Here is a 25,541-nt window from a genome sequence, read left to right as displayed (position 1 = left end):
AAGTCTAGTAATAATTAACCATGTCAGGAAGAGGCAAAACCGGCGGAAAAGCCCGCGCTAAGGCAAAGACTCGCTCCTCTCGCGCTGGACTCCAGTTCCCGGTCGGTCGTGTTCACAGGCTGCTGCGCAAAGGCAACTACGCTCATCGTGTGGGTGCCGGCGCCCCCGTCTACCTGGCCGCTGTGCTCGAGTACCTGACCGCTGAGATCCTGGAGCTGGCTGGAAACGCCGCCCGCGACAACAAGAAGACCCGTATCATCCCCCGCCACCTGCAGCTGGCCGTCCGCAACGACGAGGAGCTCAACAAACTCCTGGGCGGAGTGACCATCGCTCAGGGCGGCGTGCTGCCCAACATCCAGGCTGTTCTTCTGCCCAAGAAGACCGAGAAGGCCGCTAAGTCCAAGTAAACCACAACAACTCCACAAACAAACAAACAAACCAAAGGCTCTTTTAAGAGCCACACACTCACTCTACTGAAGAGCTGCTCCTCGTGTGTCTCATCATCCTGTAAATATAAACTTGACAAAATGTTAATGCATATAAACAATATCTGTCTCAGCTTCATGAAAACAAGTAATGTCAACAAGCAACTAAAACCCTGAGTCATATCTCACTTCTTTGCAATGCAATGTAAAACAAGGGCTGTCAAACGATTATTTTTTTCCAGTTTCCTCGCGATTAATCTCTATATTAAAATACAGAGTTAGAATCAAATAAACACAAAACATTTTTTATCTTTTATTTCTTCTTTCAAATAAAGTGCATTGTAGACTACCTGTGCCTTGTCACCTCTTTTGCAATATCCCATTTCTCTGTGAAATACTGGGCACATGTTTCAGCAAAGTGTGGTTCTCCTGTATGTTGACGACCATCATTGTCGATATGGTGTGCAGTTACTCCAAGATCATTTGTGTTGCTCACTGACGTCCAGTGATCCCCAGTTAATGCAACATCATGTGCAGTTTTCAGGAGTTCCAGTTTACTTGCCTTCTTAGTGTCATACAGGTCATGTATTTTTGTTCCAAGACTTTTACTCAAGATAAATTTATGTTGCCATTCATTTCCAAATTATATCTTCTTGGAAATGTCTGGTTCAGCCATTCAAAATAACATGGAACTTACTGTAAAGGGTTCTAGAATGTAATTTCAGCTTGAAACACAAAATTGTCTATGCACAATGATTTCAGACTAGAAATGTTTGGCTCATTATAAACAATTTGGCTCTACTGTTATTTCCTGCTGACAAAATTATAGAGCAACAATATGCACTACATTATGAGTCAAGTCTTGGATTTAGTACCGTTTCCCTTCTTGAATTGGTCGGTGTGTTTTCATACTCTATCGCCCTCTGGTGGCATAGAATCAGTGACCCAGTTACAAATACTGTAGAGAACTTAATGATCCTGCCTTTTACAGAAGTAAATATTGCACAGTGCACCTGAAACTGAAACATCGGTTTGTTTAATAAAAACGGATTAGTGTTGTTGTTATTATTATTATTATTGTTGTTGTTGTTGTTGTTGTTGTTGTTGTTGTTATTACTATCATCATCATTAGTAGTATTATTATTATCATTATTATTATTGTTGTTACTATTATTATAATATATAAGAGCATATCACCTTGATGACTTGACAAAGATCTTCACATACTATAGCACTCAAAAACATTACATTTACAGCTTTTTGTTTGTTGTATCTCTTGGAAATATGTTGCAAAAACCCTAGAATTCAACTAGTTTGTTTCAGTAAATGCTTCGATTAATGTTTGTTTGTTTTTCTTCTCTTTAAGAAACATCTTAAAGAGACTGAAATACCCAGCTGGCTGCAAGTAATTAACTATACTGTATGAAACATATAGTTGTTACAGATGACAACTGCTTGTTTTAAAGTGCCTGTGTCCTGTTCTAATGCAGTGAAAAAGACACTCATTCAAAATGGAATATTTTAATATCCACAAATATTGAAATCAAGTGTATAAATTAATTTTAAAGGTACAATTTTTAAAATATAGCAACATTTATTAAAGCTGCATGCTGATGGAAGTACCTCATCCTTCCATTTTCAAGTGTGTTAGCAGCAAATCGTCACAGGTGGGTCACACCCTGGACAGATCTCCAGTCCATCACAGGGCCACACACAGAGACAAACAACCATTTACTCTCACAGTCAATGTAGAGTGTCCAGTTTACCTAATCCCCATGTTGCATGTTTTTGGACTGTGGGAGGTAACCCGGAGATCGCTGACCGGGTCGCGAACCCTGACCACGAACCCTGGTCTTCTAGCAGCAGAGGCGAGAGTGCTAACCACTTACACCAACCATGTGGCCTGATTAAACCAACCAGGTCCAAAATTGTGGCCTCACTATAGTTGACCCGGCTCCCGATATAAATGTTAAAGGGCTCATTTTGGTGAATTCATACACTAAGTACACTAGATTAAAAATGAGGTGCCATTAATTATTTATCTTCAATTTCTGCCAGATGGATACTAGACATTTAGGAAACATCTTAAAATCCAACATATTAGATTATCCTTCACCTTTACTCACTGTAGATTTGGGATTTGTTATGTGCTTGATCCCTATATGCTAGAGAATGCTTAGCCCCTGTAACATGTAGTGTCCATTTATTATGTTTGTATTGTTATGTAATGTTGTTTTTCCTCGTGTCAAATATGGATCTCAGGAGGAGTGGCTGTTCTGTAATGTAAGCTAAAAATGCATGTTCCTATGTATCTACTAGATATGCAGCCTCATGTAAGTGTGCTGCATCTATAGAGGGAAATATGCATTCAGAGTCTGGCGACACTGCAGTATTCTAGTTTATTAATAGGAAACTATAAATGTCCCAAACACCCACATGCATTCTTTGCTAAGCAGCCAAATGCAGGAGGAGAAAACTGTGTCAGCTCCCACCAGGTGATGACAAGTCCAAAGCCAGAGACGTTTGGTGTGTGTTTACATGACATGAGGAGAGAGAACGCTCAGTGCAGTTGTGAGGAAAGGGGAGGGCGGATATAAGAGGGGAGGGGATGAGCATCACAGCCTGTGAGCAGAAGAAAAGGAGGGGAGTTCATGTATAGGAGGAGTTTTATTGAGGGGAGAGAGCTTCGTGAGAAAGAGAGAGGAAGAGAGAGGAAGAGAGAGAGCGAAAGGGAAAGATGCTGTTGCCAGGGAACAGCAGTGAAGCAGGGACATCCATCTTTTCCACCTTGATTGAGAATAAAATCATATTCCACCATGGACGTGAAACAGACTGAGCATGAGGAGAAGGCACTCAGCTGATTGTGACTCCCGACAGCCCGAAAGGAATCACAGAGAAGGTAGGCATGTGATTATGTAACATCACAACACAACAGCACCCATATGGGTGACATCACCACAGCAGGATTAGAGCCACGGCAGTGGGGGCGTTATGCATGAGTCGGAGGAGGGAGGAGAGAAGCAGAAGTCGATGAGAGTCAGAGAGATGAGAGGAGCTGAAAAGCTCTGGGTGAAGAGGATTATCTTTTGTCCAAAACGCAGCACAGGATGTGACTGTCGGAGGGAAGTGAAAAGACGGGGATGAGAGCAGGATGATGTTGTGCTGTGCGATGTCCTAACCGCAGTCTCTCCTCTTCTACAGGAGGACACAGTTATTCCCGTGGCTTCCATTAGAATCATCAGTCAACATTCAGAGGTACCTCGCACAGAAATGTTCCACCTGCAGCTCTAGAACGGGAGCCTCTGACAGCAAAACAAGGAAGTGACCCGGAAGTCTTCTCAATCACAGCATGTGAGTATACTATACAGAGTATACACATAGAAATCTATTTTCCCTGTACAAATAAGATGCTCCTACTGATTTTTGTAAACGTTTTCTGGGTTTAGGTTGTTTTTTTTTCGTCTAGAAGAGATCAGGGTCTAAGACAAAACTGAGCAATGTAGGGATTGTTTAGTCACTCTCAAGTAAAGCCACATAGCACTCATCTGAGTGCTGAAGTCAGACTCATTATCATCTACACATACACAACAATAAATGGGCAGTTTGATGTGGTAGAGCAGAGTGTGTCTAATTTAAAGAAAGTTTATTCTTAACCTATATCTTGTCACATAAAATTTTATTTTAGACTTTCAGTTATTCTCGGTTTGTGGTTAACTGGTTCTACTGACTTTCTTTGTCACTTCACAGTTGCATATTATTATTTTCATTATTATTATTAGTGGCCATCATCCATTGATGTTTATCTCCAAGCTGCAATTCATTTCAAAAGACAGGAATCCTAAATACACGTACTGACTGTGAGGGGAAAGTCATGACCCTTATTATGAAATATTATTTGTGTAATACACGGCGACATAGTGGTTACCACTGTTGCCTTGCAGCAAAAAGACCTTGGTTCACAACCCAGTCGGATCAAGACCTTTCTGCATGGAGTTTGCATGTCCTCTGGTTTCCTCCCACAGTCCAAAAACATGCAGAGGTTAACTGAACAATCTTAAGTGACCACAGGTGTGAGAGCGAGTGTTTGTCCGTCTCTGCGATGGACCGGCAATCTGTCCAGGGTTTACCGGCCTTTTACCGCGTGTCCTCTGGGATTGGCTCCTCGTGTGGAGGATAAGTGGTTCACAACGTATGGATGGATAAACATAGAGCCATTGCTCATTGACAGCTATTGTAACAAACCACAACGTGCTTCACAGCAAATACAATGCAAGAGCAGTGCATTCCAAAGCCGTGGTGCTGCGGCCCGGAAGAGTCTTTGATCTGAAGATCTTAGTGATCGTGTTGGTGAATATGGTCTCCAGAGGTCAGAGATGTAAGACGGGGCTTGTGTTTGTTCCCACTAAGAAGCCAATTAGAGTCTGGTGCAACCCAGAAACATTTGATAACGATGGAGCTGAGAACAGATTATATTTAGAACTTCAGGGTTTGATGAGCAGAATCACAAGATGTTTGGTAAATGAAGACCTCTGCCATCTGGACACAAATCCCTCCCAAACATGTGCTGTTGTTGCTGCTGTATTAGAGTTTGTGTCCATCATTCAGCAGTTCATTGTTCTGTAGGAGCAGCTGAGGCTCGACGAGAGACATTTGAACAGATGATGAACCACGCGCACTGATCGGCTGTTTCCGTGTGAATTGTTTGCCTCATTCACTCTCACCTCACTCTGTCAACATCAGTCAATCAAAGAGAGGTGATCAGTGTTTTCCCACCATGATTTTTTGCAATTATCCTCTTTATTTATGTGTGTGCGAGAACAGAGGAAAAGGATTTTATCAAAGTGGTGATTATTGACGTTCCCTGTCAAACATGGAAACCTGGGGTAAGATACTGCAATTACAACGACTCTGTCATTTAGAGTCCAGTCACAGCACAGCCTGAGGGCCTTCACCTTTTAGCCCACTTTTGCTGTATTTGTTTTCCACACGGTCTCTGACGTGTCTCACTGGAGCACATCAGTGCCGACCCAGTGGACAAATGGACAGAGGTAATGTCTGCTGCAGCACGGAATCTGACCGGGACAATGATGGAGGAAGGACACGGTCACTCTTCCCCCATAAATACGCCTTCCATGGGATACAAAAGTAGCGCATGATGTCCACTGAGTGGATAACTGTATAACTATAAAGTTAATGTGTATAACCTTTGATGACCTTTGGAAGGACCGGTTTGTGATTTTAAGGATAATTTAGAGGCAGAAACTGAATATACTTATCACATCTGTCTCAGGTCACGTTGTTTTCCCCCATAATCACCATATACTGTTTTATTTTGAAATACCACTCTCTCTCTCTTATTTATTTATGTGTTTTTATCCTGACAACCAGAGATTGATAGACACACCTAAATGAAGTAGTAGTATATACAGAGTAGCATATAAACCCAGTTCCGACTCCACTCCCTGTCAGATGGTCTTTTCAGTTTTCTGAGTGTCTTTCCACATTAGTTCATGGTTGGGAAGGAGTCCTCTGTTTAGTTGCAGTCCAAAGTCGTTATATGTTTATCTATATTGTCTTTTCCAATCACAATACAAACACACACATACTCAAAGCAAAAGACAACTAGGCACACAAATCATCAACTAGTGACATGGTTTGGTTTTGGGTGACAGTTATCATGGAAGGTAAGTAAAATAAAAGGGATAACAGATATATATTTATTCCTTCAGTATCAGACAAAGCAGTGATCCTAATGAAAAAAGAAAGAAAGAAAATCTGAAAAACAAACAAAAAAAAAAACAGTAGAGGCTACAAGGCTGCAGCAAAATTCCACAAAATTTCCCCCTTCCTCCACTATGTAACTCGCTATTTCTGATTCGGTTATCTAAAAAAAGAAAGTTCTGATCATAATCTGCTCTGTGCAGCCATGCATGATGTCAGTCTGAGGGACTGCGGGGGCAATGTGGAGTTTTACTTTAGTCTCCTGCCTCAGGGATGTCTCAGAAAGAATCACAATGACTTGGTTATATGTTATGCATAATACAACTGAGTGGATTGTTACTTTAGACCCTCCCTGTTTGGTAAACACATCATTCAAATGCCACACCTTAAGTTACTGAAACCTAGGCTTTCTGTAGCAAGTCTCCAACCACAGCTCACTTAATCTTGATTGAATCACCAGAGTTGCACAAGATGTAAAATAGGTGGAGTGTTTTAACAATGTTTTAGTGCCTGCTTTTCTCACTGAAAGACATGATTTCATGTGTTTGTCCACCTCAGAGGGCCAAGGCCTGTCCTCCCTGACAGAGGATGGGTACAGCAGAGGCCACTTTACGTATGGACAGCATGGAGGTGAAGGACGAGTGGCAGGATGAGGATTTCCCCAGGTATGTCTGTGTGTGTGCATGAGTGAGTAAGAGTCCATGTTTGTGTGTGTGGTGATGTGGTGAGCACAGGCTCTGGCCTCACATGCTTCTCCAGTCATGTGTGTTTAACACTGAAGGACAGCAGGTGTGTTCTTTCCTTGATGTGGAATAAAAGCTGATTAAATAGTGCACCAATTTGCCTACTGTACACAATTATTTGGCTATTTCTACAGCTGTGTATTAACAGCATATTTACATACAGACTTTGACATAGTGTCGCCTATTGATTCACAAATGTGCTGGTGGCTGATATGGCAAGAATATCGTATCCCAATTTCTTTACAGTAAAATCCTGATTTCATTGTTACTATTTTTGAACTATTTCCAAACTATGTAAAACACAGAAATATAACAGAGCATTTCGGATAAAGAACATTCCTGAACAGATTTTAAGTTTGTGCATTTTGACAAATTGTGTATGTATGTAAGACTTGAATTTGAAAGGTAAACAACAGACATTGATGTTTGGGCCTTATCGTTTGGGGAAAAGCCAAACCAGGTGCATATAACGGAGGTGGAATCCTTTTTAGGGACCAACTCCTCCATTTTGTTTTCATTGACTTGACTGTTATTGACACAAATATAATACTTTAAATTGCATTAATTATAGTTGTAATATTTACACCAAACCAGTGTCACTGTTGTTTTATTATATAACTACTAATACTTAGAACAGATGTGCAAATGTGCACTAAAAGAGCAAATCTTTAACCAAAGATAGCATGTGATCTGCACAAGAGAATAGAACAGAAATGGACAGAGGTCCCCGAGGACCGGGATTGGTAAAAAATGAAAACTGCTATAAACGATACTGCAATCACAGACAGAAGTGAAAAGAGATTAAAAAAAAAAAAAGATTTCTTTTTTTTTTTAATTCTGTTTAACCATTGGAGTTAAATGGAGCCCTTTCTTCTTTCTTTTTTTACATTGCAGATTGATCATCCCTATTGTTTAGGTGACTCTTCAGTGTCTGGTGTCTTCAACTTACCTTTGCAAAGCCACTGACAGAATAATAACAGCAATTTCCTCAGCAGCTCCTTCAGCGAGCCTGTACTTGTGGTGTTTAAGGGTGTTGTTTGTCTGCACTGGCATGGTGACTTCAGTGTGAGTGTGTGTGTGTGTGTGTGTGTGTATCCTCCGGCACTGAGAGTTCACATGTCTTAATGCACTGATGTCAGAGTGGAGGCTGTAATCACTGCCACTGTTTCTAAGGAAACTGTGTAGTTATATCAACACAGCTGAGCTTCCCCAAAGGGCAAAAAAATCAATAGTGGCCCTGCTAATATTTTATTATTCTATTTTAGCATCTGTTATCGCAGTTAATGACGGCATTACATTTACAAAGTAGCCATCGACTAAGAAAGCAATAGTGTGATGTGAATAAAACAGGAAGAGAAGTCAGCGACGCACACACTGAAGGACATAATCGAAAATTCTAAATAAATCAAAGTCTGTGAAGTAAATAAGGGGAGAGAAACTGTTTTATTTATGTCAGTTCATTTCTACTTTCTACTTTTTGCCATTGTTATTGTATTTGTTCATGTAGTATCTTGATGATTTTCTCTGTAGGCCACTACCAGAAGATGGCGATGTTGATTCTTCATGTGGCCTCACTGACAACAGAAGCAGTAACTACAATAAAATAAAAAAAAAAAATATTAAAAAGTTTCATTATTTTACAATATTCTGCATATAAACATCCCTCCTCTGCTGTTTTAGATCCTCCCACCACTTTGAAAGTGGGAGAGTCCATGTCTCAGCATAAGCGTCGTACCTTGGTGGCCCCGGACATGAACCTGTCCCTGGATCAGAGCGAGGGCTCAGTGCTGTCTGACGACTTCCTGGAAACGCCCGATGACCTGGACATCAACGTGGACGACATGGAGACCCCAGATGAGACCGACTCGCTTGAGTTCATCACTAATGGCAACGAGCTGGAGTGGGAAGGTCAGGACTGAATAATTAGTTTTAGATCATATTCAAATTCAGACAACTTTATTTGTACCAAATAGCAAACAGCCCCCCAAAACACGATTTTTAAATAAATAAACAAGTACAGAGAACACATGGCAAGAGGTATCTACTGTATGTCAGAAAATAGGACAGAGTCTTGATAAATGTTGTGCCAGCGCCCCCGTGTGTCTTGTGTGTGCAGGCACAGCAATTTACAAGACTTATCACAGTGGATGATCTGCATAGTTGAATTGGCAGATTTCTTTTACACATGCCCTTTCTGACGCAACGCTGCCATTTATCTTTAGCTTTAGAGTGGGGTCAATTTAGAGTGTCCAACTAACAATGAGCATAGGGGATTGGGTACCTTGTGCAGCGGTAACCCAGCACTCAACCGACTGTGGTCAAGCTATGTGACATTTAAATCAAGTTTTTTTTTATTTTAATTGGAATTTTTTTTCCAATTAAAAAGTGTGAATGTGAGACTTTTAACTTGAAATTTCTCGAAAAGTAGAAATGTCTGATTTCCAGTATGGTAGCAGTCATAGATGACCCGAGCGCAACGTTTTTCGGTCTTTTCCAGGAATTTATGGAAAACGTTGTTTTTATTGCATCTCAAATTTGAGAATGTTTTCGATTTAAAAACGTACTAATGTGAGACTTCTCTAAAATTGTACAGTAAATGTATCTGATTCCCAGTATGCTTGTGGCCATACTGTAGATGTCCTGAACATAGCCAGTCAGTCTTGTAACCAAAAACAAAACTTTAGTAGACTAGATGATATCACTATGGTGAACACAACTTTAAAGTTGCTCCAATCCACTTGTTAGGATTTTTATTATTACCCATTCAAAGATGTGCTTTCTGTGTTTTATTTTGAAAATTGGACGTCGATATCCCTAAAAATCTGCTTCATTAATTGGTCCACAGGCTTTTTTTTACTGTAAACATGTAAGGAGGGCGTCAGTATTCAGCATCAGATAGTTTGACCCCAGTCTCAAACTGGCAGAGATTAGAACCAGCAACCCTCCGTTACAAGCCCAATTCCTACACTGCTAGGCCACTGAAAAATCAGTCATAATATTAATACGGTCATTTTTACCAAGTTTAATGTTTAATAAATCTCATCCCAAAAAAAGACTTTAAAATTCAAAGTCCAAAAAAAACAAAAACCTGACACGAAGCCAATCATATGTAAACAATCTCCATTTCCTAACTACTCTATGCCGTCTGCCAAATTCATGTGCCAAAGCAAATAATGCAGAGGTATACTGTAAACGTTGTGACCTTATTTCATGTATGCTTTGAATCCAGATGACACTCCGGTGGCCACAGCCAAGCGTCTTCCAGGGGAGAGCGAGGAAGAACGAGACTCGTCAGGTCGTCTGTGGAGGACGGTGATCATCGGGGACCAGGAACAGCGCATTGACATGCAGGTCATCAGGCCGTACCTGAGGGTGGTCACACATGGAGGTTAGTGAGAGAGTGAGTCGTTTTCAGGGTAAAAGGTAGATTCATTTGTATGTATTATTTATACACCACTACAGTGTTTACTTTTATTTGATGCATTTTAAAGGTGTTGTATGATTTTGCTATGGCTGCATAGTCAATGTATACACTGGCATTGACTTAACAAGTGCAAGCAACGTCATTTTTTACTTTCATTTCGATTACTTCAATACTTCTTCTAAGTCCCAGCCACTCATTTACAACAAGCACGCACCTGCTTCACTTTCTACAAGGGAAATACAGTATGTGTTGAAGTGATGAAACTGCTGTAAGTCTGCCTCAAAAGTTGTGAACTAACAAAAACAGTACATGTGTGGAAATATCAGTTTCTGTTGTTGTAGTTGTAGTCTGATTTGATATCCACACTTTCCTCTCTCAGGTTACTATGGTGAGGGTTTGAATGCCATCATCGTGTTTGCAGCCTGTTATCTTCCTGACAGTGGCTGCGAAGACTACGCCTACATCATGGAGAACCTTTTCCTGTGAGATTCATTCTTGTATCTGTGTGTACAGCAGCATGATGTTATAAACTCCACTGTTGCACTGATAGATACAAGGGAAAGAAAAATCTCTGTTGTTTTCTGTGTGCTGCTGCTTGAGATGTGAGCTTGCTTGTTCCTGTTGTGCAGGTATGTTGTGAGCAGCCTGGAGCTTCTGGTGGCAGAAGACTATATGATCGTTTACCTGAACGGAGCAACTCCTCGCAGGAAGATGCCCGGCATCAGCTGGCTGAAGAGATGCTACCAGATGATTGACAGAAAGTAAGGCGGTCTGTGCACCTGTGAGGACAATGGGAGAAGAGCAAAGCATGTGGAGATGATTATGTTGAAGATAAATATTAAATATGTGATTCACAAACACTTGAATGTCTCCTGCAGACTGAGGAAGAATCTCAAGTGTCTCATCATCGCTCACCCAACATGGTTCATCCGAACCGTCCTGGCCATCTCAAGACCTTTCATCAGGTAAGGATGTGTTTCTGACCTCAAACACACTTCTCTCATCAAATCTAACACGCAAAGACAAAACAGAAGATCAGTGACACAATTGTGACATTATTGTAAGTCGCTTTGGATAAAAGCGTCTGCCAAACGTAATGTAATGTGTTTCCTACAGTGTGAAGTTCATGGATAAAATCCGCTACGTTCACACTCTGGATGAACTCGGCCGGATCATCCCCATGGAGCATGTGCAGATCCCTGAGTGTGTGCTGCAGTGAGTAATCAGAGTCACCAGGGGTCACCAGTGAGACACTACATGGGTCTGCCACAGCATTATTCTGTATCTAGGTCAGGGTTTCTCAATGATTTGTTTGTTTTTTGTTCTTGAAAAAGACACATACATTTCCTCAAAATCAATCACCGAAGAAGGGAGTACCCTGAAACTCAAATAATTTAGATGACATTCCATAGTTTGACCAGAAATGAAACACATCTATATTTAACATTTGTACTCGAGTTACAATTCAATTCAAATTTTAATTATAATTTGACCAAAGTGCTGTATACATAATCACATCAATAAAAAAAACCTCAGACATAAAACAATACTGGGACTGTCTGGCTATGAAGTCTTCAAAGTCAGTAAGTCCTGATGATTACATCCAAACATGACGGCAACACAATGAGCACTTTAATTCTTTGATTGTGTTTATAACGTGTGATCAAGAGGGTGTGAGCACTGTAAGCCATTTCCATTTTCCTTGATGAAAGAAACTCTTGATAGTCAGAGACTCAAACAGCCAGAATCAGGCACATCAAGTTGAAGAGTGATGCCGAACTGAGATTTTCTTTTTTATTATTATTATTCATTTTAAAGTCATCAAACATCTGCTCTCATCCTGGAGAAAGTTCTGAAGTGAACAAAGTATTGCGTCAAAGTAAACCATGGTGGATGAACTTTGGAATATAAGAGTGAAACAAAGTGAACAAAGCCATGTATGGTTTCCACTGATGGTGTGGCCTCTTTCTATCACCGGTGAGAAGTAGGTTGATAATATAATAATCAGATTCTTGTTCTCCCTCTTAAAAGGTACGACAACGAGAAGATAAGAGTACAAAGGGAAAGGTGAGCAATGTGTTTTCCATGTGATCCAATGCATGTGACAAATGCATGCCTATGTGCATATGCATATGTTAATATCTGCCCGTCTTACTTCCAGACTTGAGCAGGACCAGCAGCAGGGCAACTCAACGCCGCCTAAAGAAAGGTGACACCATGTTGCAGTACATACACCTCTGTGCCATTATTCAGTCAGTTAAGATCCTAAAATAACCAGCTCTTTTCACGACGAATGGCTGCATTAAAAAAAAAAAAGATTAATAACTTCAGCAGCCATTTTTATAGATGTTGGCAACAGGAAGCACAGACTAATAAAGGATCGTATTTAAGGCTTAACTAATTTGTTGCTTCCAGGCCAAAGTCAGTGATAGCAGAGGTCGGCTGTGACATCTGACATTAAGGTAAGGGTTCCAATCTGCTGTTTGTAGTGTCAACTCACTGCAATTCGTCTTTCACATACAAGGACATGCTTACGTACACATTAGGGAGATGATAGAGTAAATGACCAGAATACTGCTGGACGATTGCCTGTTTGAAGTGTTGACACTGACCAAAGGTCCAGAGAGTGAGTTCAAAGACACCTTTGCTGCCCCTCTCTGTGTCCCCCGTCCCCCCGCCTTCAGTCTCACACTCACCGATATAGGCACAAAATATAATCTAAAAATAAAATACAAAAAAAATGAACTGGGAAGGATGAGGCAGACATTGAATTTGAAAAGTAAATTGTCAGTATTTATGTAGAACTACCCCTCAAAGCACTGCAGGTTTCACATACACACACTTTCACACTGCTACATCTGTATGCAGCTCTTTTTTTCTGTCACATCTGTCGTGCCCATTCGCATGCTGCTGGCATGAAAATCAAATATTGTCTGAAGTCTCAGACCGATTGAAAGTGCATCTGTTCTTTTGGCTATGATTATGTAAGATCTTGAAAATAACTGGAGCACACAGCTACGTCTTCAGTTACAGTCGTTGCATCCTAATGTTTCCTGCTGCTCTGTGGAAGTGCAACAGACTGAAACACTGCTGCTGCTGCTGCTGCTGCTGCTGCTGCTGCTGCTGCTGTGTAATTACTGTTAATCATCACGGTCCAGCTCATTTTCACTTTTACAAAGTCATGTTTGACTTTTTTTCCGTTTTTTCTATTCACACTGCACGGCAGAAGTGTCAGTCGATCTCCAAACACTCCCTCAGTGTACACCGTGTTATGTAAAGCACAGCTGCTCGTCTCTTCAAGCTGCTGCTCACAACCAATCAACTCTTTATTTAAACCGAGGTCTGGCAAATTGATCCGCTGCACACTCTGCGCTCTTCTGAAATGAGGGGAAATACCGGTCACAGCAGCCCGGGGTGGGTGAGGGTTAGTTATTTTAGAAAAAACCCTCCTCCCTCTGCACTCTTCTGAGCTGCTGACTATTTTTCTACGAGCCTTAATATATCAAAGCAGCCATCAGCCAAAGGACTGTGATGGCTGACATCCCAGGAATGGACACAGACACCATCGACTGACCAAAAGCCAGTGCAAGAAACCAGAGATAAATAAATAGAGTCATGCTGGAGCCTGCTTTCTAACCCAAGGCCAAACTTAATCCTTTTAGTTCTATTAGAAATGTAAATATGAAGGCGACACAGGAGAGACTGTGAGTGAAATATCCTGTGTTTGAATTGCAGGAAGAAGTGGGGAACGTTCATTCAGTACAACAAGAAACATCACCACATGCACGCATGCATTTCACGCCAACAGCCCAGGATCAAATCTCCTGCCTGGATTCATTAGCTGCAAGACAATCATAATTAACAGCATTGACATGCCTGTGTATAATTAAGAGTCAAACACCGCCAAAGCATTACAGAATAGAGCCTAAAAAAAGGTTTGTGCTTCCTGCATGAGCCTCATCTACAGCATGACTAAAGATAATATGTAAAGGAGAATTTATGATAAATATCTGGCAGTGACAAAAGGAAAATAGTTGACAAACTTAAACAAAAACTTACTTCCCTCTGTGACAAATGAATTAAGTTAATTCACACTTAAGAGAGCAAGTTCAAAAGTGTTTTTTTGTCCACCATTTCAGTGTGAATATACTGTAACGTAATGAAGTTCATTCAAATTCAGTTAAGTACGTTATATAAATACAAATGACTTACTTTGTTTTGTTTTGTTTCGTTTGTCAACTGTTTTCTTTTTCACGTTGGTAATGTAAATACGTGTTGATATGTTTCTGAGAGAAACGAGTGTTTGCACATAATTATATTTGTTTTCTAAATGTAAATGAATGGCATGGCTGTGGCTTGGTTTCTGTTCTATTTTCTGGAAACTAATAGTGATACTTTGATATGCAGGTGGCATGCTTGTCCATTTTATTCCCTGTCTCCTCTCCAGTCATTTGCCAACATGTTTTAAAAGACACTTTTACAATACGAATCATTTGTAATATATATATACTGTATCTGTATATAGATATATAAGAGGAGAGTTCATTAAGTGTTATTTATGAAATGTGCCATTTACTGTTTGTAATAATAATAAAGGAGTGAACTTAAACATGCTTTGTGATGCCTCCTGTATCCAACCTTCACCTCTGATACAGATAACGCTCAGGGTTTATTTTTATATGCACGATTGTTGCGATCACAAGGTGTTAGAACAGCATGTTACTCGTAATAATGTAATGTCAGTTCCAACGGGGATTATTATACAATTTCTCATATGTCTTATCCAAGCAATTTATCATCATGATCAGGTGTTATGTTATAAAATCAGATTATTTGGCTGATTAAAACAAGATTAAAACAAGAGAATGTTTATAAAATTTGAATAAGGTAATAGAATATCCAAGTGGTAAAAGTGGAATTGTAGAAATAATACAATTCCACTTTTACCACTTGGATATCGCAGTGTAATGTCAGAGGCAGAAGGCCGATGGCAAACAAAGTAAACAAAACAGAAGTGTAGAACGCAATAGCGATTCTTGTGGTGGGGCTTTGGGGCCACAGTTTGAGAACCATAGGTTTAAATCATGGTCAGAGATGACAAATGCAATTCTACACTTTTCTAAAAAATTGGTGGCAGTGGAGCAACAATGTTCATCAATATCAAAATAACTATAACTAAAAGACGAAGAAGAATTTCCCTGACAAGTTTGTGTGCATGAATGGTGGCTAAAATGTTGATCCTTCATGGCCCTGTCTTTAAAAAAAATCCTAAATCTGCCGCTGGTAGAGAGGCCAATTTGTGGTTGAAGGTGGTGGAACGGTCAAACAGATGAAATGGCCGACAATGACATGTGAGCTATCTGCAGTCTTTATGATTTATTTTGTGGCACTGATCGTCTCACTGCCTGTTCCTTTAAGTCTGCATGGTAACATTATGTAACCTCACGTAATGTAAAGTAGACCAATATTCATCCAAATTCAGGGTGTTACAGCCAGACAGTTTGAAAAAAGTAAAAGGTATATATGTATGAAAAGTATTAAAATATTTTAAATAATGAAATAAAATCACGCGGTATATATATATATATATATATATATATGTATAATGTAGACACTGTGCAACTAGAGTATATACAGCATGAGCAGGTGTGCATATAATGTTTAATAGGTTGGAGGAGGAATAGTGCTGCCAAATTCTAAATGTATCCATTGACATGCAGGTCAAGTAAAGGTTTGTGTTTCATGTGGGTCTAAGAGGGAAAGAATATGTGCACCACATGCTAAACATGGTCCAACACATGGTCTGGTGTCCTGTACTGTGTCGGAGCATATGTGGGGCAGTTGTGTTTTCATAAATTCTTCTGCCGATGTTAAGTATCTACTGTTTACCAACACCGGTCCACAACAGTGCATCACAACTGACAATATCTTTGATATAAATGTAAATAGGAACATCTATGTATTACAGTCACGCGCCACCAACAGGTGTCACTTTTCCATTGAAAGTGTCTTAAATGGTGAAACGTGAAATCATGTTCTGGGACTCAGACTTCACCTCCTTCACACGAACAGTTACAGATAAGAGCGACTGTAAATGTATGAATGTGTTCAGTTAGTGTAAAATAACATGAACACACATCTGGGGGGTGGGAGCAGACAAATGGTGTAGATAAGCAGTCAGCGAGCTCCTTCACTTCAAAGACCTGCAGCCATGACTCAAGAAACTGTGGTCACATGGCTGGCAGCCACAAAGTCCAGTGGGTTGCATCAGAAATATTTGTGACACAGCAGGCGGACGCACAACAGCCAGCTAAATATAGTGCTCCTGGTTTTCACCCACCCACAGGGATGGAAATTTACCATCTGAAAACCCAAATAATGAGGGGTTGTTTTCTTTGTTCTGTGATGCAGATGTCTCAGTAATATGACGTGGACAAACTTAAGGTAAAAAAAGAAAATGGTGAACAAACTTCATGTAATGTGGACAAACTTCAGGGAAAAAGAAAGTGGTGAAAAAATCTAAGACTAAAAGAAAATGGTGGACAAATTTAAGGGGAAAAGAAGATGGTGGACAAACTTAAGTGAAAAAAGAAAATGGTGAACAAACCTAAGGGAAAAAAGAAAATGGTGCACAAAGCTAAGGTAAAAAAAAAGAAAATGGTGGACACAATTAAGTGAAAAAAGAAAATGGTGAACAAACTTAAGGGAAAAAGGAAAATGGTGCACAAACCTAAGGTTAAAAAAAAGAAAATGGTGGACAAACTTAAGGGGAAAAGAAAATGGTGGACAAACTTAAGATAATGTGGACAAACTTCAGGGAAAAAGAAAGCGGTGAACAAACTTAAGGGAAAAAAAGAAAATAGTGTACAAACCTAAGGTAAACAGAAAATGATGGACAAATGTGTTCAGACTTTTAACCTAATTCATTTGAGTGTTACCAATTAAAGTATTATTTATGTTTTAAGTCTTCTTGCAGTGAATTACACTGACTCTTACTCTCACACAGTTAACAGTCCTCTCCATACTTTTCTTTTTTTAGGACAAAATCTAAACGGGATTAGAGATTAGAGATTTTGAGATCAAATCTCACATTGAGAAAATAAAGAGGTCTAAACTGTCAACATCTGTCTGACTGACACCACCTGTCTGACTGACACCACCTGTTTGTCCAACAGAAGAATAATATATTATATAGTATATATTTATTGTGTGTCCTGGATCAGACAAATCACTCAGTTTATCCTCTTTTAGCTTCTAGGAACTCTGCTGGATGTGGACTCTGTCGTGCAGTCAGTTGGACGACGTCCACACTGAGCCCACAGACAGCAGGTGGAAATTCAGGGATCTTCTTTCATGCAAATGTGGGTCGTCCTCGTCCCATTGGTGCCCCGCGCCGCAAAGTGACAGCTCACTGGCTGCAGGACAAAGAGGCCTGATTGGTTTGAGAAGGTGTGACGCTGCAGCTGAACCCTTTATATGTCCGGTGAGGAGATTGTCTATCAATGAAGTAGTAAAGGAAGGGGACGACTGTGGCAGAGGAGAAGGCGAGGTTTTCTCAAGAAACCTTTCATAGATTGTTTGCTTTGGCTGGGTTCCCTTCTTTTATTTACTGAATTCCAGAGGTGACCAACACACACACACACACACACAAGAGCTGAAAATGAAGTTCATCATTGGCATTGGAGGGTAAGTCCCATTTAAAGCAATCAGTCTACTCATCTGCTTCTGAAAATGAACATTAATGTTAAATGTATCCTAATTTTCAGAGTGACCAACGGTGGGAAGACCACTCTGACAAACAGACTACTAAAGACGTTACCTAACTGCTGTGTTGTGCATCAGGACGACTTCTTCAAGGTAAGATGGGATCATGGAATAGCTCGATTCAGCTTTTAGTCACTAAAACTAAAAGTGAAATGCTACAGTAACTATTTGATTGTAGTAATGAGTTGAGCTAAGATATTTCATTTGCTTTTTTAAAAATGATCCTTGAGGACATTTTGTGCTTAGAAATAATCCGCCAGTTTGACCTGCAGATGTCCTGCCATCACAGTAGCCTAGTAATACATCTGGCTGATTGTTTCCTGGACAGCCAATCAACGGGCTGAGCGTCCCCACTTAACGTGTCCAACCACAAAATTCTGCAAACCAACGTTTTGCATGAACATTAACATCAGTTAGTTTTTTGTTGTTGTTTTTTTTAAATCATTTATTACTACTTTTGTAATTCTTTTTACGTGCTGCATTTCGGGATGATCAGCAACTCATCGACGTCGTTGAGTTGCTGTCATCACCTGATCATCACATGTTCTGTCTCCATAGAAAAAAAAAAAAAACAATAAGGGTGTTGACTAACAGAGTCAAACAATTTGGAAAAAAAAACATGATTAATAAACCGCAGTGACCAAAGAACCTAGAACGTTCTTCTTTTCAGTAAATTTTCAGTAGTGAGCATTACTTATATTGATAAATCATTTTTTTAAAGATATTACGTAGAGAAAGTGCTTCTAGAGAGTATTGCGAGTAAAATTCCGTGAGCGCAACATTGGGAAAAAAAAAGCATTTCAACCGCAACAAAAAAAAGCCATCGTGTGCTCCTTTCGGTGGAGACGAGTCCTTGACTTGTCCTGTCCAGGTGTGATCAGCTCCGACTGGTTACTAGGTTGCAGCAATGTTTTATTGGTGACTGTTTCAGAAACCCAATCAAATAGAAGTCGGGGAGGACGGCTTTAGACAGTGGGATGGTAAGAATGGATTTCGTGTAGGAAAACCATGCAGTAATGTACTTTTCCTTTTCTGCACATTTCTTTTAGTTTGGTAACCAATCAATGGTAAACCTTGTGATAATAATCTGTTCTGTGAATGCTACAGACGTTCACTATAGTCTTGTGACTTGTGTGTGTTTTAAAAGCACATTGGTCTGCGTGTGGTGAAGCCTGCTCTCCTTTGTTCTCTACTTGTTCTACATCAGTGATCAGCGCCCTGGACATGGAGGCTATGATGAGTACTGTGAAAGGCTGGCAGGAGAACCCGGTCAAGTTTGCCCGCTCGCACGGTGTCAGCCTGTCACCTGACGCTGAAGAGTCAGACTCAGAGGAGAAGGGGATCCATATCCTGATCATTGAGGGCTTCCTGATCTACAACTACAAGTGTGTCATTTGACCTTGCTTCGTTTTCCTCCTGTAAGGTTTGACCTACAGGCCTTTTGACCTCTCACTAATCTGAGCTTCCTTCTCCAGGCCTCTTATCGAAGTCTATGACAAGTGTTTCTACATTTCCATTCCTTATGAGGAGTGCAAAAAGAGGAGAAGGTAACAAGCAGTCGTAGTGGAGTCGTTTCTTTTTCAGGTTTTGTGTTAGACACAGTACAGGCTATAATAATATGGCTTGATGTATGTTTCCACAGTACAAGGACGTACACACTCCCTGACCCCCCCGGCCTGTTCGATGGCCACGTCTGGCCCATGTACTTGAAACACAGGAAAGAGATGGAGAACAACTGCGACAGAATAGGTTTGTGTAATAAAACAACAGAAAAAGCAAAATATCACCCAAAATCATCAAAGCTTTTCATTTAACGTTTCAATTTTTGTTTCTGGACAGACTATGTTAACGGGATGAAATCTAAGGAAATTATCTACAACAAAGTGTACGAAAGCATTCAGAACTCCCTGCTGAACAGTTTATAGGTGAGTGGAGTCCTGACATCACGTATCATGATCATTGATGGGGTTTTTTTGCAGTGTGTGTAACTCCTCTCCTCTCTCTGCAGCAGGATGGGGACGACAGCGGATTTGTGTACAGACTTGTAAATATAATGTTGAGTAAACGTGTTAACACCAGCTCGTTACTTCTAGCCTGATCTGTAAATAGTCAACCAGTGTAACTTATGAAGAGCTAACGGCAGAAGTGCCATGTTTTGTATGATCCTGTAACTTTTTTTTCTAAAAGATGAGCCACCTCTGGACTGAGCAGCGTTTTAACATCAACATGTGAAATGATTTTCTTGTACGCTGTGTCAAAGTAAAAAATCCCTCTCACTTCACTGGGAGGAGCCACGTGTGTTTTGAAACTTAAAGAAATGACTGACTCTGATACTCGTGGTTGCTGTTTTCTTTTCCCACTCACTTCACACTCATCGTGGTCCCGATCACAACTCATTAATGTGGACGGAAAACAACAATATGTTTAGATGAAAATGTCCTAAAAGATGGCGATCAGAGATGTAATTGTCTTTGAGACAAGAGATGAAGTTCACAGGAAAGACAACAATGAATAAAAATAGCGATACAATTTTTCCAGACATTGCTGTGGATGAATAACACTGGAAAACCACACAGTAAAAAGCCATTTGAGACATAAATATCAACCGTAAATCTTGACCACTGCTGGAAAAAGGCCCAACATAGACTAATTCAGATTTCTTCAGGAGAAATATCGTGACTGAGCCTTTTTGAACAAGGCTTCAGTATTCCTTTTCCTAATTTAATTAACTTCTTATTTTGACTTAATTCACTGTCCAAATGGACACCAAGACACTCGTAAGCACCACTTAACTGTCACCTCTAATAAGTGCTAATAGGTGGCCACATTTCTAATGACATGTGCATCATAATTTCATAATCCAGTTACTTGCTTTATGCCACACTGATGACGACATGTTTTATTCCATCTCTTTATACATATCTATCTGTGTATATGACATCTGTCTGCTAATAAAGGAGGACAAAAAAGAAAGAGCACAGCAAAATGACATCATATGAAATCACTACACGTTATTTATTTTTTTGACCTTACTTAGAGTATTGGGAAAGGGACCATAGCAGTCAATTGGCATATATAATAATAATGTTAATGTTAATAATGAATTAAACATTAACATTAGTTTCTCATATTGCTTTTTAATTGTGTGTTTAGTTTAGAGTATTTAGGGTTTGCGTTGCCACAGAAACCAACTTACAGGACTCGTGCGTAAAGTACTGTTGCTTGAGCTGGAGCTTGTTACTTCATTACTTCATAACTCCATAAGTAATAATGTATAATTAATAGAAAAAGAAGCCACAGGGTATCATTCTGTCATGTAGAACAAGATGCAGTGGACGAGAAGCACAAAATATAGAATGGAAGTAGAAATTGGGCTACAGTACATGTCATATCGTGTGTGCTTTAGTTTACAATGTTGTATATTCTCTTCAAGAGATCACTGCATAAATGAGGGCAAACATACATCCATACAGGTTCACTTTTATTGCCCATCAATGTTTCATGTCTTGTCTTAAATCAAGGGTCGCAAACTCAAATGATTTGGGGGTCACATGAGCTTCAAGTCCAAAGACTGAAGCAAGAGGGGGCGAGGCAAGTGAAAGAATTCATTGTCATTGGTGATAATATTTTACATCATTTCAAAATGAAGGTGTTCGATTAAAGGCGTAAAAAAATAGAACTTACAATTTAGAAAAAAATACGTATTTATGATGCAAATATCTACAAATATCAAAAACGAATTTGATTTAAGTGGCAAGGCCATGTGAAACCTATCAAGGGGCTGCATGAGTTTGAGACCTCTGTCTTAAATTGAATATGCAGTGTAGTGTGAATTCTGAACCATAAAACAGTGATAAGGAAGCACAGTCTGAGCTCTTATTGATGATTGTTAATTGTCTTTTTTTTTTTTTTCACACACACACACTGTACATGACTCTGAGATGGGACGTGGCAGAGGCTTTGTCAGTCTAGTGTTGCATAAGTGGGAGTGTTCACATGCCAGAGGTCAGCGTGGAGCAGCGACTCGCTCGTCTCTCAGATTTATATTTAGACCAAGTGCCTGGCAGGTCAAGAGAATATATTTTTAATCGGTGTACACACCCACTTGACACTCGACAGCCTGGCCTGACTCAGTGGGGGCCAGGCCCCTCACGCCACTGTAAGGTGGGGAAGAACCTTCTGGTGTGGCATGTGCTCCCACGTCACCCACTGCCAAAAGTAAAGCTATGGCGTCCATATTTGGGCCGAGAGGCAGTGACCCCGGAGATGAGTGGCTATCACATGCCAGCAGAGGCTCCTGTGTGAGTGACTGAGGACCGCTGAGGCATGTGAACAGTTGTGGACGTGCCAGAGAAATATTTATGGCTGACACGTTCAGACAAACACGAACAAGTGACTCTAAGCTCCGTATCGCGTGTCATTTTTATCATTGGTATGTGAAAATGCATTAACGTGGTTGTGTGCAGCCATTAAACGCTGCATACTGTACATTCACACATTCTATTTATAATTCATTCACTTCAATTCACTCTTAACTAATCACGTGTTTATATTTCATGTTAAATGTTGTTTTGATTCTATTCCGGAGCAAATGTGACGTAACCAATTACCCCTCAGGCATTAATAAAGTATTCTGTTCACACATTTTGTTATTAAGGAGCATGATGATGGTTATTTGAATCAACTACTGACCTATAAAAGCAGACACATCGTTTAAACTAAGGTGATTATTTTAAACAGTATAGTGTGACTTAGTAATTATGGTCAGTTAGAAAACAGCTAATAATAGTTCAGCTTGGACAAAAGTGAAACCAGAGTGACCTTAAATCATCCACTAAGACATGTATTTGACCTAAGAAAACATAAATGAATCCCTCTAATGTAACCTGTGAATCAATCATTCAATTTAGTGATGTTTAGAAACTATATAAATTTTACTCTTAAAATACATTTATAATAACAATATAATATAATACGTGTATCACTTTTATTGCTTTTTTATTTTAACTTTAACTTCTTCACTGCTGGGTAGTTAAATGTTAAGTAATATATCATTTTTATTATTTTTAATATCATGATCTCACAACTTCATACTTATTGCGGTTAATTCAATTTAATGAGTTACTTTCCACCACTGCATTTACACCTAAACAACACCTAAAAGAAACGTGTCTCTTCTTCTCAACGTTTGACGGCTTTAAAGTTTGAATGAACAACATGAGTTAGAGGGGATCACACATGTTAGGTGGTGTCTCAACAGCAGGTTTGTCACACGTACAGATCAATGAAAATGTGAAGACAGAACAGCGGCGCGTTGCCTATAAGCTGAAACGTGAGGAGAGCTGACGAGTCGGTCTCTGGCAAAGGTTAACCAAAGACATGTGTCACAAGAAACCGTACGGTCTGCTTTCCAACAACCTATATTTCATCATTTATCAGACATTTCTATTTTAATTCAGGCTGTGCTGCAAAAAAACAACCCAGCTTAGTTTTATTTCAAACTTATTTTACACATGAGTGAAGATTCAAAGGGTCAATAATGTTCATTTTTCACACATTACTTTCTTCAGCATCTCACCTGTATTGTCTCCCCATGATCTGTGGTAAAGCATCTGGATCTATCATTTTATTCCTCAGACTGGCAGTGTGAGGCCTCAGGGGGGAAGACAACAGGTGTACTCCATGTAGGGGAAGCTTTTCTTGTGGTAAAACCATTTTAAGACCATCATCGTCGTTAAATCTCACAAGAAGCAAAGCCTGGATACCTAGATTCGTGGGATAAGATATATTCAAAGCGTAGAAGAATTAGTCTTTCTCACAGGGAAAGATCTGCTGCTCCTGCTGCTGTAGGTGTACCGCACAACAACAACAACCACAAACTGTTCATTTTATTTCCGAGCACCAATCATTTACAGTAAAGATTAGGTTTTTTTTTGTGGCAACACTTGTTGTGATTTGTTTACTTTCAGGTCAGAAACACAAGAAAGACTCAATTCAACATTAATACTTACTCGCTAAATTTTGTGGGTTACATGTCCTGCTCGGGAGGTCTTGTGCCAAACCAGTGCAGAGGATCTGTGCTTCTTATAAATCTGGTCCTCGCACAGAGGGAAAGGGGCGGTGCTGGACTTTGGACCATGCACGGAAATGGTCTTTACGCTAAGAATAGAAGTAGATTCACGCGCACCATCACGATGCCCCATTTGGCAGAGGAAACACACGCCATGACTCTTCTGTAGATCAGGCTCTGCAGCTCATTCTCTTTGCAATCTGTTCCAAACAGAATAACTGATCCCTTACCTAACTCATATCATATACCTTTAATCTAAACATTTATATTTAGACCTGCACTGCACTGTAAAATGGGCATCATTTTAGCTTTCCTCCAAAGTTTAAATGTGTAGGCAACTCAAATATTTTAACCTCTTATTTCAATAGGTTTCTTTGGTTCTTTGGTTCTTTGGTTTCTTTGGTTTCACCTGAGTCACGGTGTGAATACTCACATCTTCATTAGTCCCTATGTGATAGTTATCTGTCTAATTCGTCGTTAAGAGAGTGGAGAATTTCTGAATTTAAAGGTATGGAAAAGAGTTGAAGAAAGGAAAGGAAAAGAAGAGTGGAACACCCCCCTTCCACTCCTTCTCATTATAACCAAATGTGTAGTTGTTTATTATATCCTAGGTCTTGTATCAATTTATATTTTATCATACTATTGTTATTATTAACAATACTAATGACAATAATATCATTTACCTCATTATTTTATTTTCAGTGTATTTTGCTGGTTCCTGTATCATTCTTTGAAGTTGGAAGTGGAAAACAATAGCTGTTGCAAAAACATGTTAAAAAAGCTAAAGGTAGGTCATACATTTGAAAAATACTGAGGGTTCATGTGACTTTAATAACCTGATTCAACAGACCTGCTGTATTATAACAGCATCGTCTGTCTGCAGGCTTGGAACATGTTCAGTAGATGAAGCCTGCCGCCTTGTGGTGGGCGTTTAGTACTGCATGAGACCATGTAGAGATGATTGTTGCAGATCTCCTTTAAAAATCACATCCGGTCCTTTAATTGTTTTCATTTGATCTTTACAAACTGAGGATGTGAGGCACTTGAACCACAAGGAGTTGAACTAAAGTATAACACTCATTTACAGAGAGTTTACAGAGAATTGACGCTGAAAGTTGATCCCGGTACAGTGGCGACCCGTCCACAGAGGGCGCTATAGGGCGCCGCCCCACCAGTCTTACATGAAGAAGAAGATAGGAATCAGCTGAAATAATTTATAAAAAAAACATAAACAATTCAAATAAATGCGCTACAAGTCGTACAGTCTTTGACTACCGTGTGTAATCTGCATTAAATGTAGTTTACAAAAAAAAATTCAGACAGGTATTACCGACATTTATCTGAAAGAGCAAAAAACACGAACAGACAAGGACACATAGACAATGCTATGCGAA

General features: G+C 39.8%; 3 protein-coding genes and 2 long non-coding RNA genes across 7 annotated transcripts; 3 read left to right on the top strand and 2 right to left on the bottom strand.

Annotated features, from left to right (window-relative positions):
* Window positions 1-5: 5 nt before the first annotated feature.
* LOC122759949 (histone H2A-like) lies at window positions 6-720 on the top strand. Its single transcript, XM_044014967.1, has one exon. The coding sequence runs from the start codon at window positions 21-23 to the stop codon at window positions 405-407; it is 387 nt and encodes a 128-aa protein (XP_043870902.1). The 5' UTR covers window positions 6-20; the 3' UTR covers window positions 408-720.
* Window positions 721-3,100: 2,380 nt separating this feature from the next.
* LOC122759951 (caytaxin-like) lies at window positions 3,101-14,922 on the top strand. Its single transcript, XM_044014969.1, has 14 exons — window positions 3,101-3,324; window positions 3,627-3,776; window positions 6,705-6,811; window positions 8,420-8,478; window positions 8,570-8,797; window positions 10,119-10,277; window positions 10,693-10,795; window positions 10,943-11,074; window positions 11,192-11,278; window positions 11,430-11,528; window positions 12,345-12,380; window positions 12,475-12,522; window positions 12,729-12,775; window positions 14,049-14,922. Exons 3-13 carry the CDS (start codon window positions 6,735-6,737, stop codon window positions 12,766-12,768), a joined length of 1,068 nt encoding a protein of 355 aa, XP_043870904.1. The 5' UTR covers window positions 3,101-3,324; window positions 3,627-3,776; window positions 6,705-6,734; the 3' UTR covers window positions 12,769-12,775; window positions 14,049-14,922.
* On the bottom strand, window positions 8,305-10,156 carry LOC122759953. The gene is made up of 3 exons (XR_006358314.1): window positions 10,092-10,156; window positions 8,625-8,784; window positions 8,305-8,482 (listed from the first exon to the last, which is right to left on the bottom strand). It is a non-coding gene; the product is annotated as an uncharacterized LOC122759953 (long non-coding RNA).
* LOC122759954 lies at window positions 10,979-24,150 on the bottom strand. Its single transcript, XR_006358315.1, has 4 exons — window positions 24,089-24,150; window positions 23,656-23,842; window positions 11,229-11,322; window positions 10,979-11,092 (listed from the first exon to the last, which is right to left on the bottom strand). It is a non-coding gene; the product is annotated as an uncharacterized LOC122759954 (long non-coding RNA).
* LOC122759952 (nicotinamide riboside kinase 2-like) lies at window positions 17,809-20,408 on the top strand. 3 transcript variants are annotated; one of them, XM_044014971.1, is made up of 8 exons: window positions 17,809-17,999; window positions 18,080-18,170; window positions 19,009-19,057; window positions 19,285-19,462; window positions 19,553-19,624; window positions 19,720-19,826; window positions 19,917-20,002; window positions 20,089-20,408. In XM_044014971.1, the coding sequence occupies exons 1-7, from the start codon at window positions 17,974-17,976 to the stop codon at window positions 20,000-20,002; spliced, it is 609 nt and encodes a 202-aa protein (XP_043870906.1). In that variant the 5' UTR covers window positions 17,809-17,973; the 3' UTR covers window positions 20,089-20,408. The 3 variants fall into 3 exon arrangements, with proteins under 3 accessions (XP_043870906.1, XP_043870905.1, XP_043870907.1); XM_044014970.1 differs by having other exon boundaries at window positions 20,086-20,408; XM_044014972.1 differs by lacking the exons at window positions 17,809-17,999; window positions 19,009-19,057 and having other exon boundaries at window positions 20,086-20,408.
* Window positions 24,151-25,541: the final 1,391 nt, after the last annotated feature.

This window comes from Solea senegalensis, unplaced genomic scaffold, assembly GCF_019176455.1.
Source record: "Solea senegalensis isolate Sse05_10M unplaced genomic scaffold, IFAPA_SoseM_1 scf7180000012694, whole genome shotgun sequence".
In the NCBI taxonomy this organism is placed as follows: Eukaryota; Metazoa; Chordata; class Actinopteri; order Pleuronectiformes; family Soleidae; genus Solea; species Solea senegalensis.
Note: the sequence above shows the minus strand (reverse complement) of the source record. Positions and strands in the feature narration are given on the sequence as shown.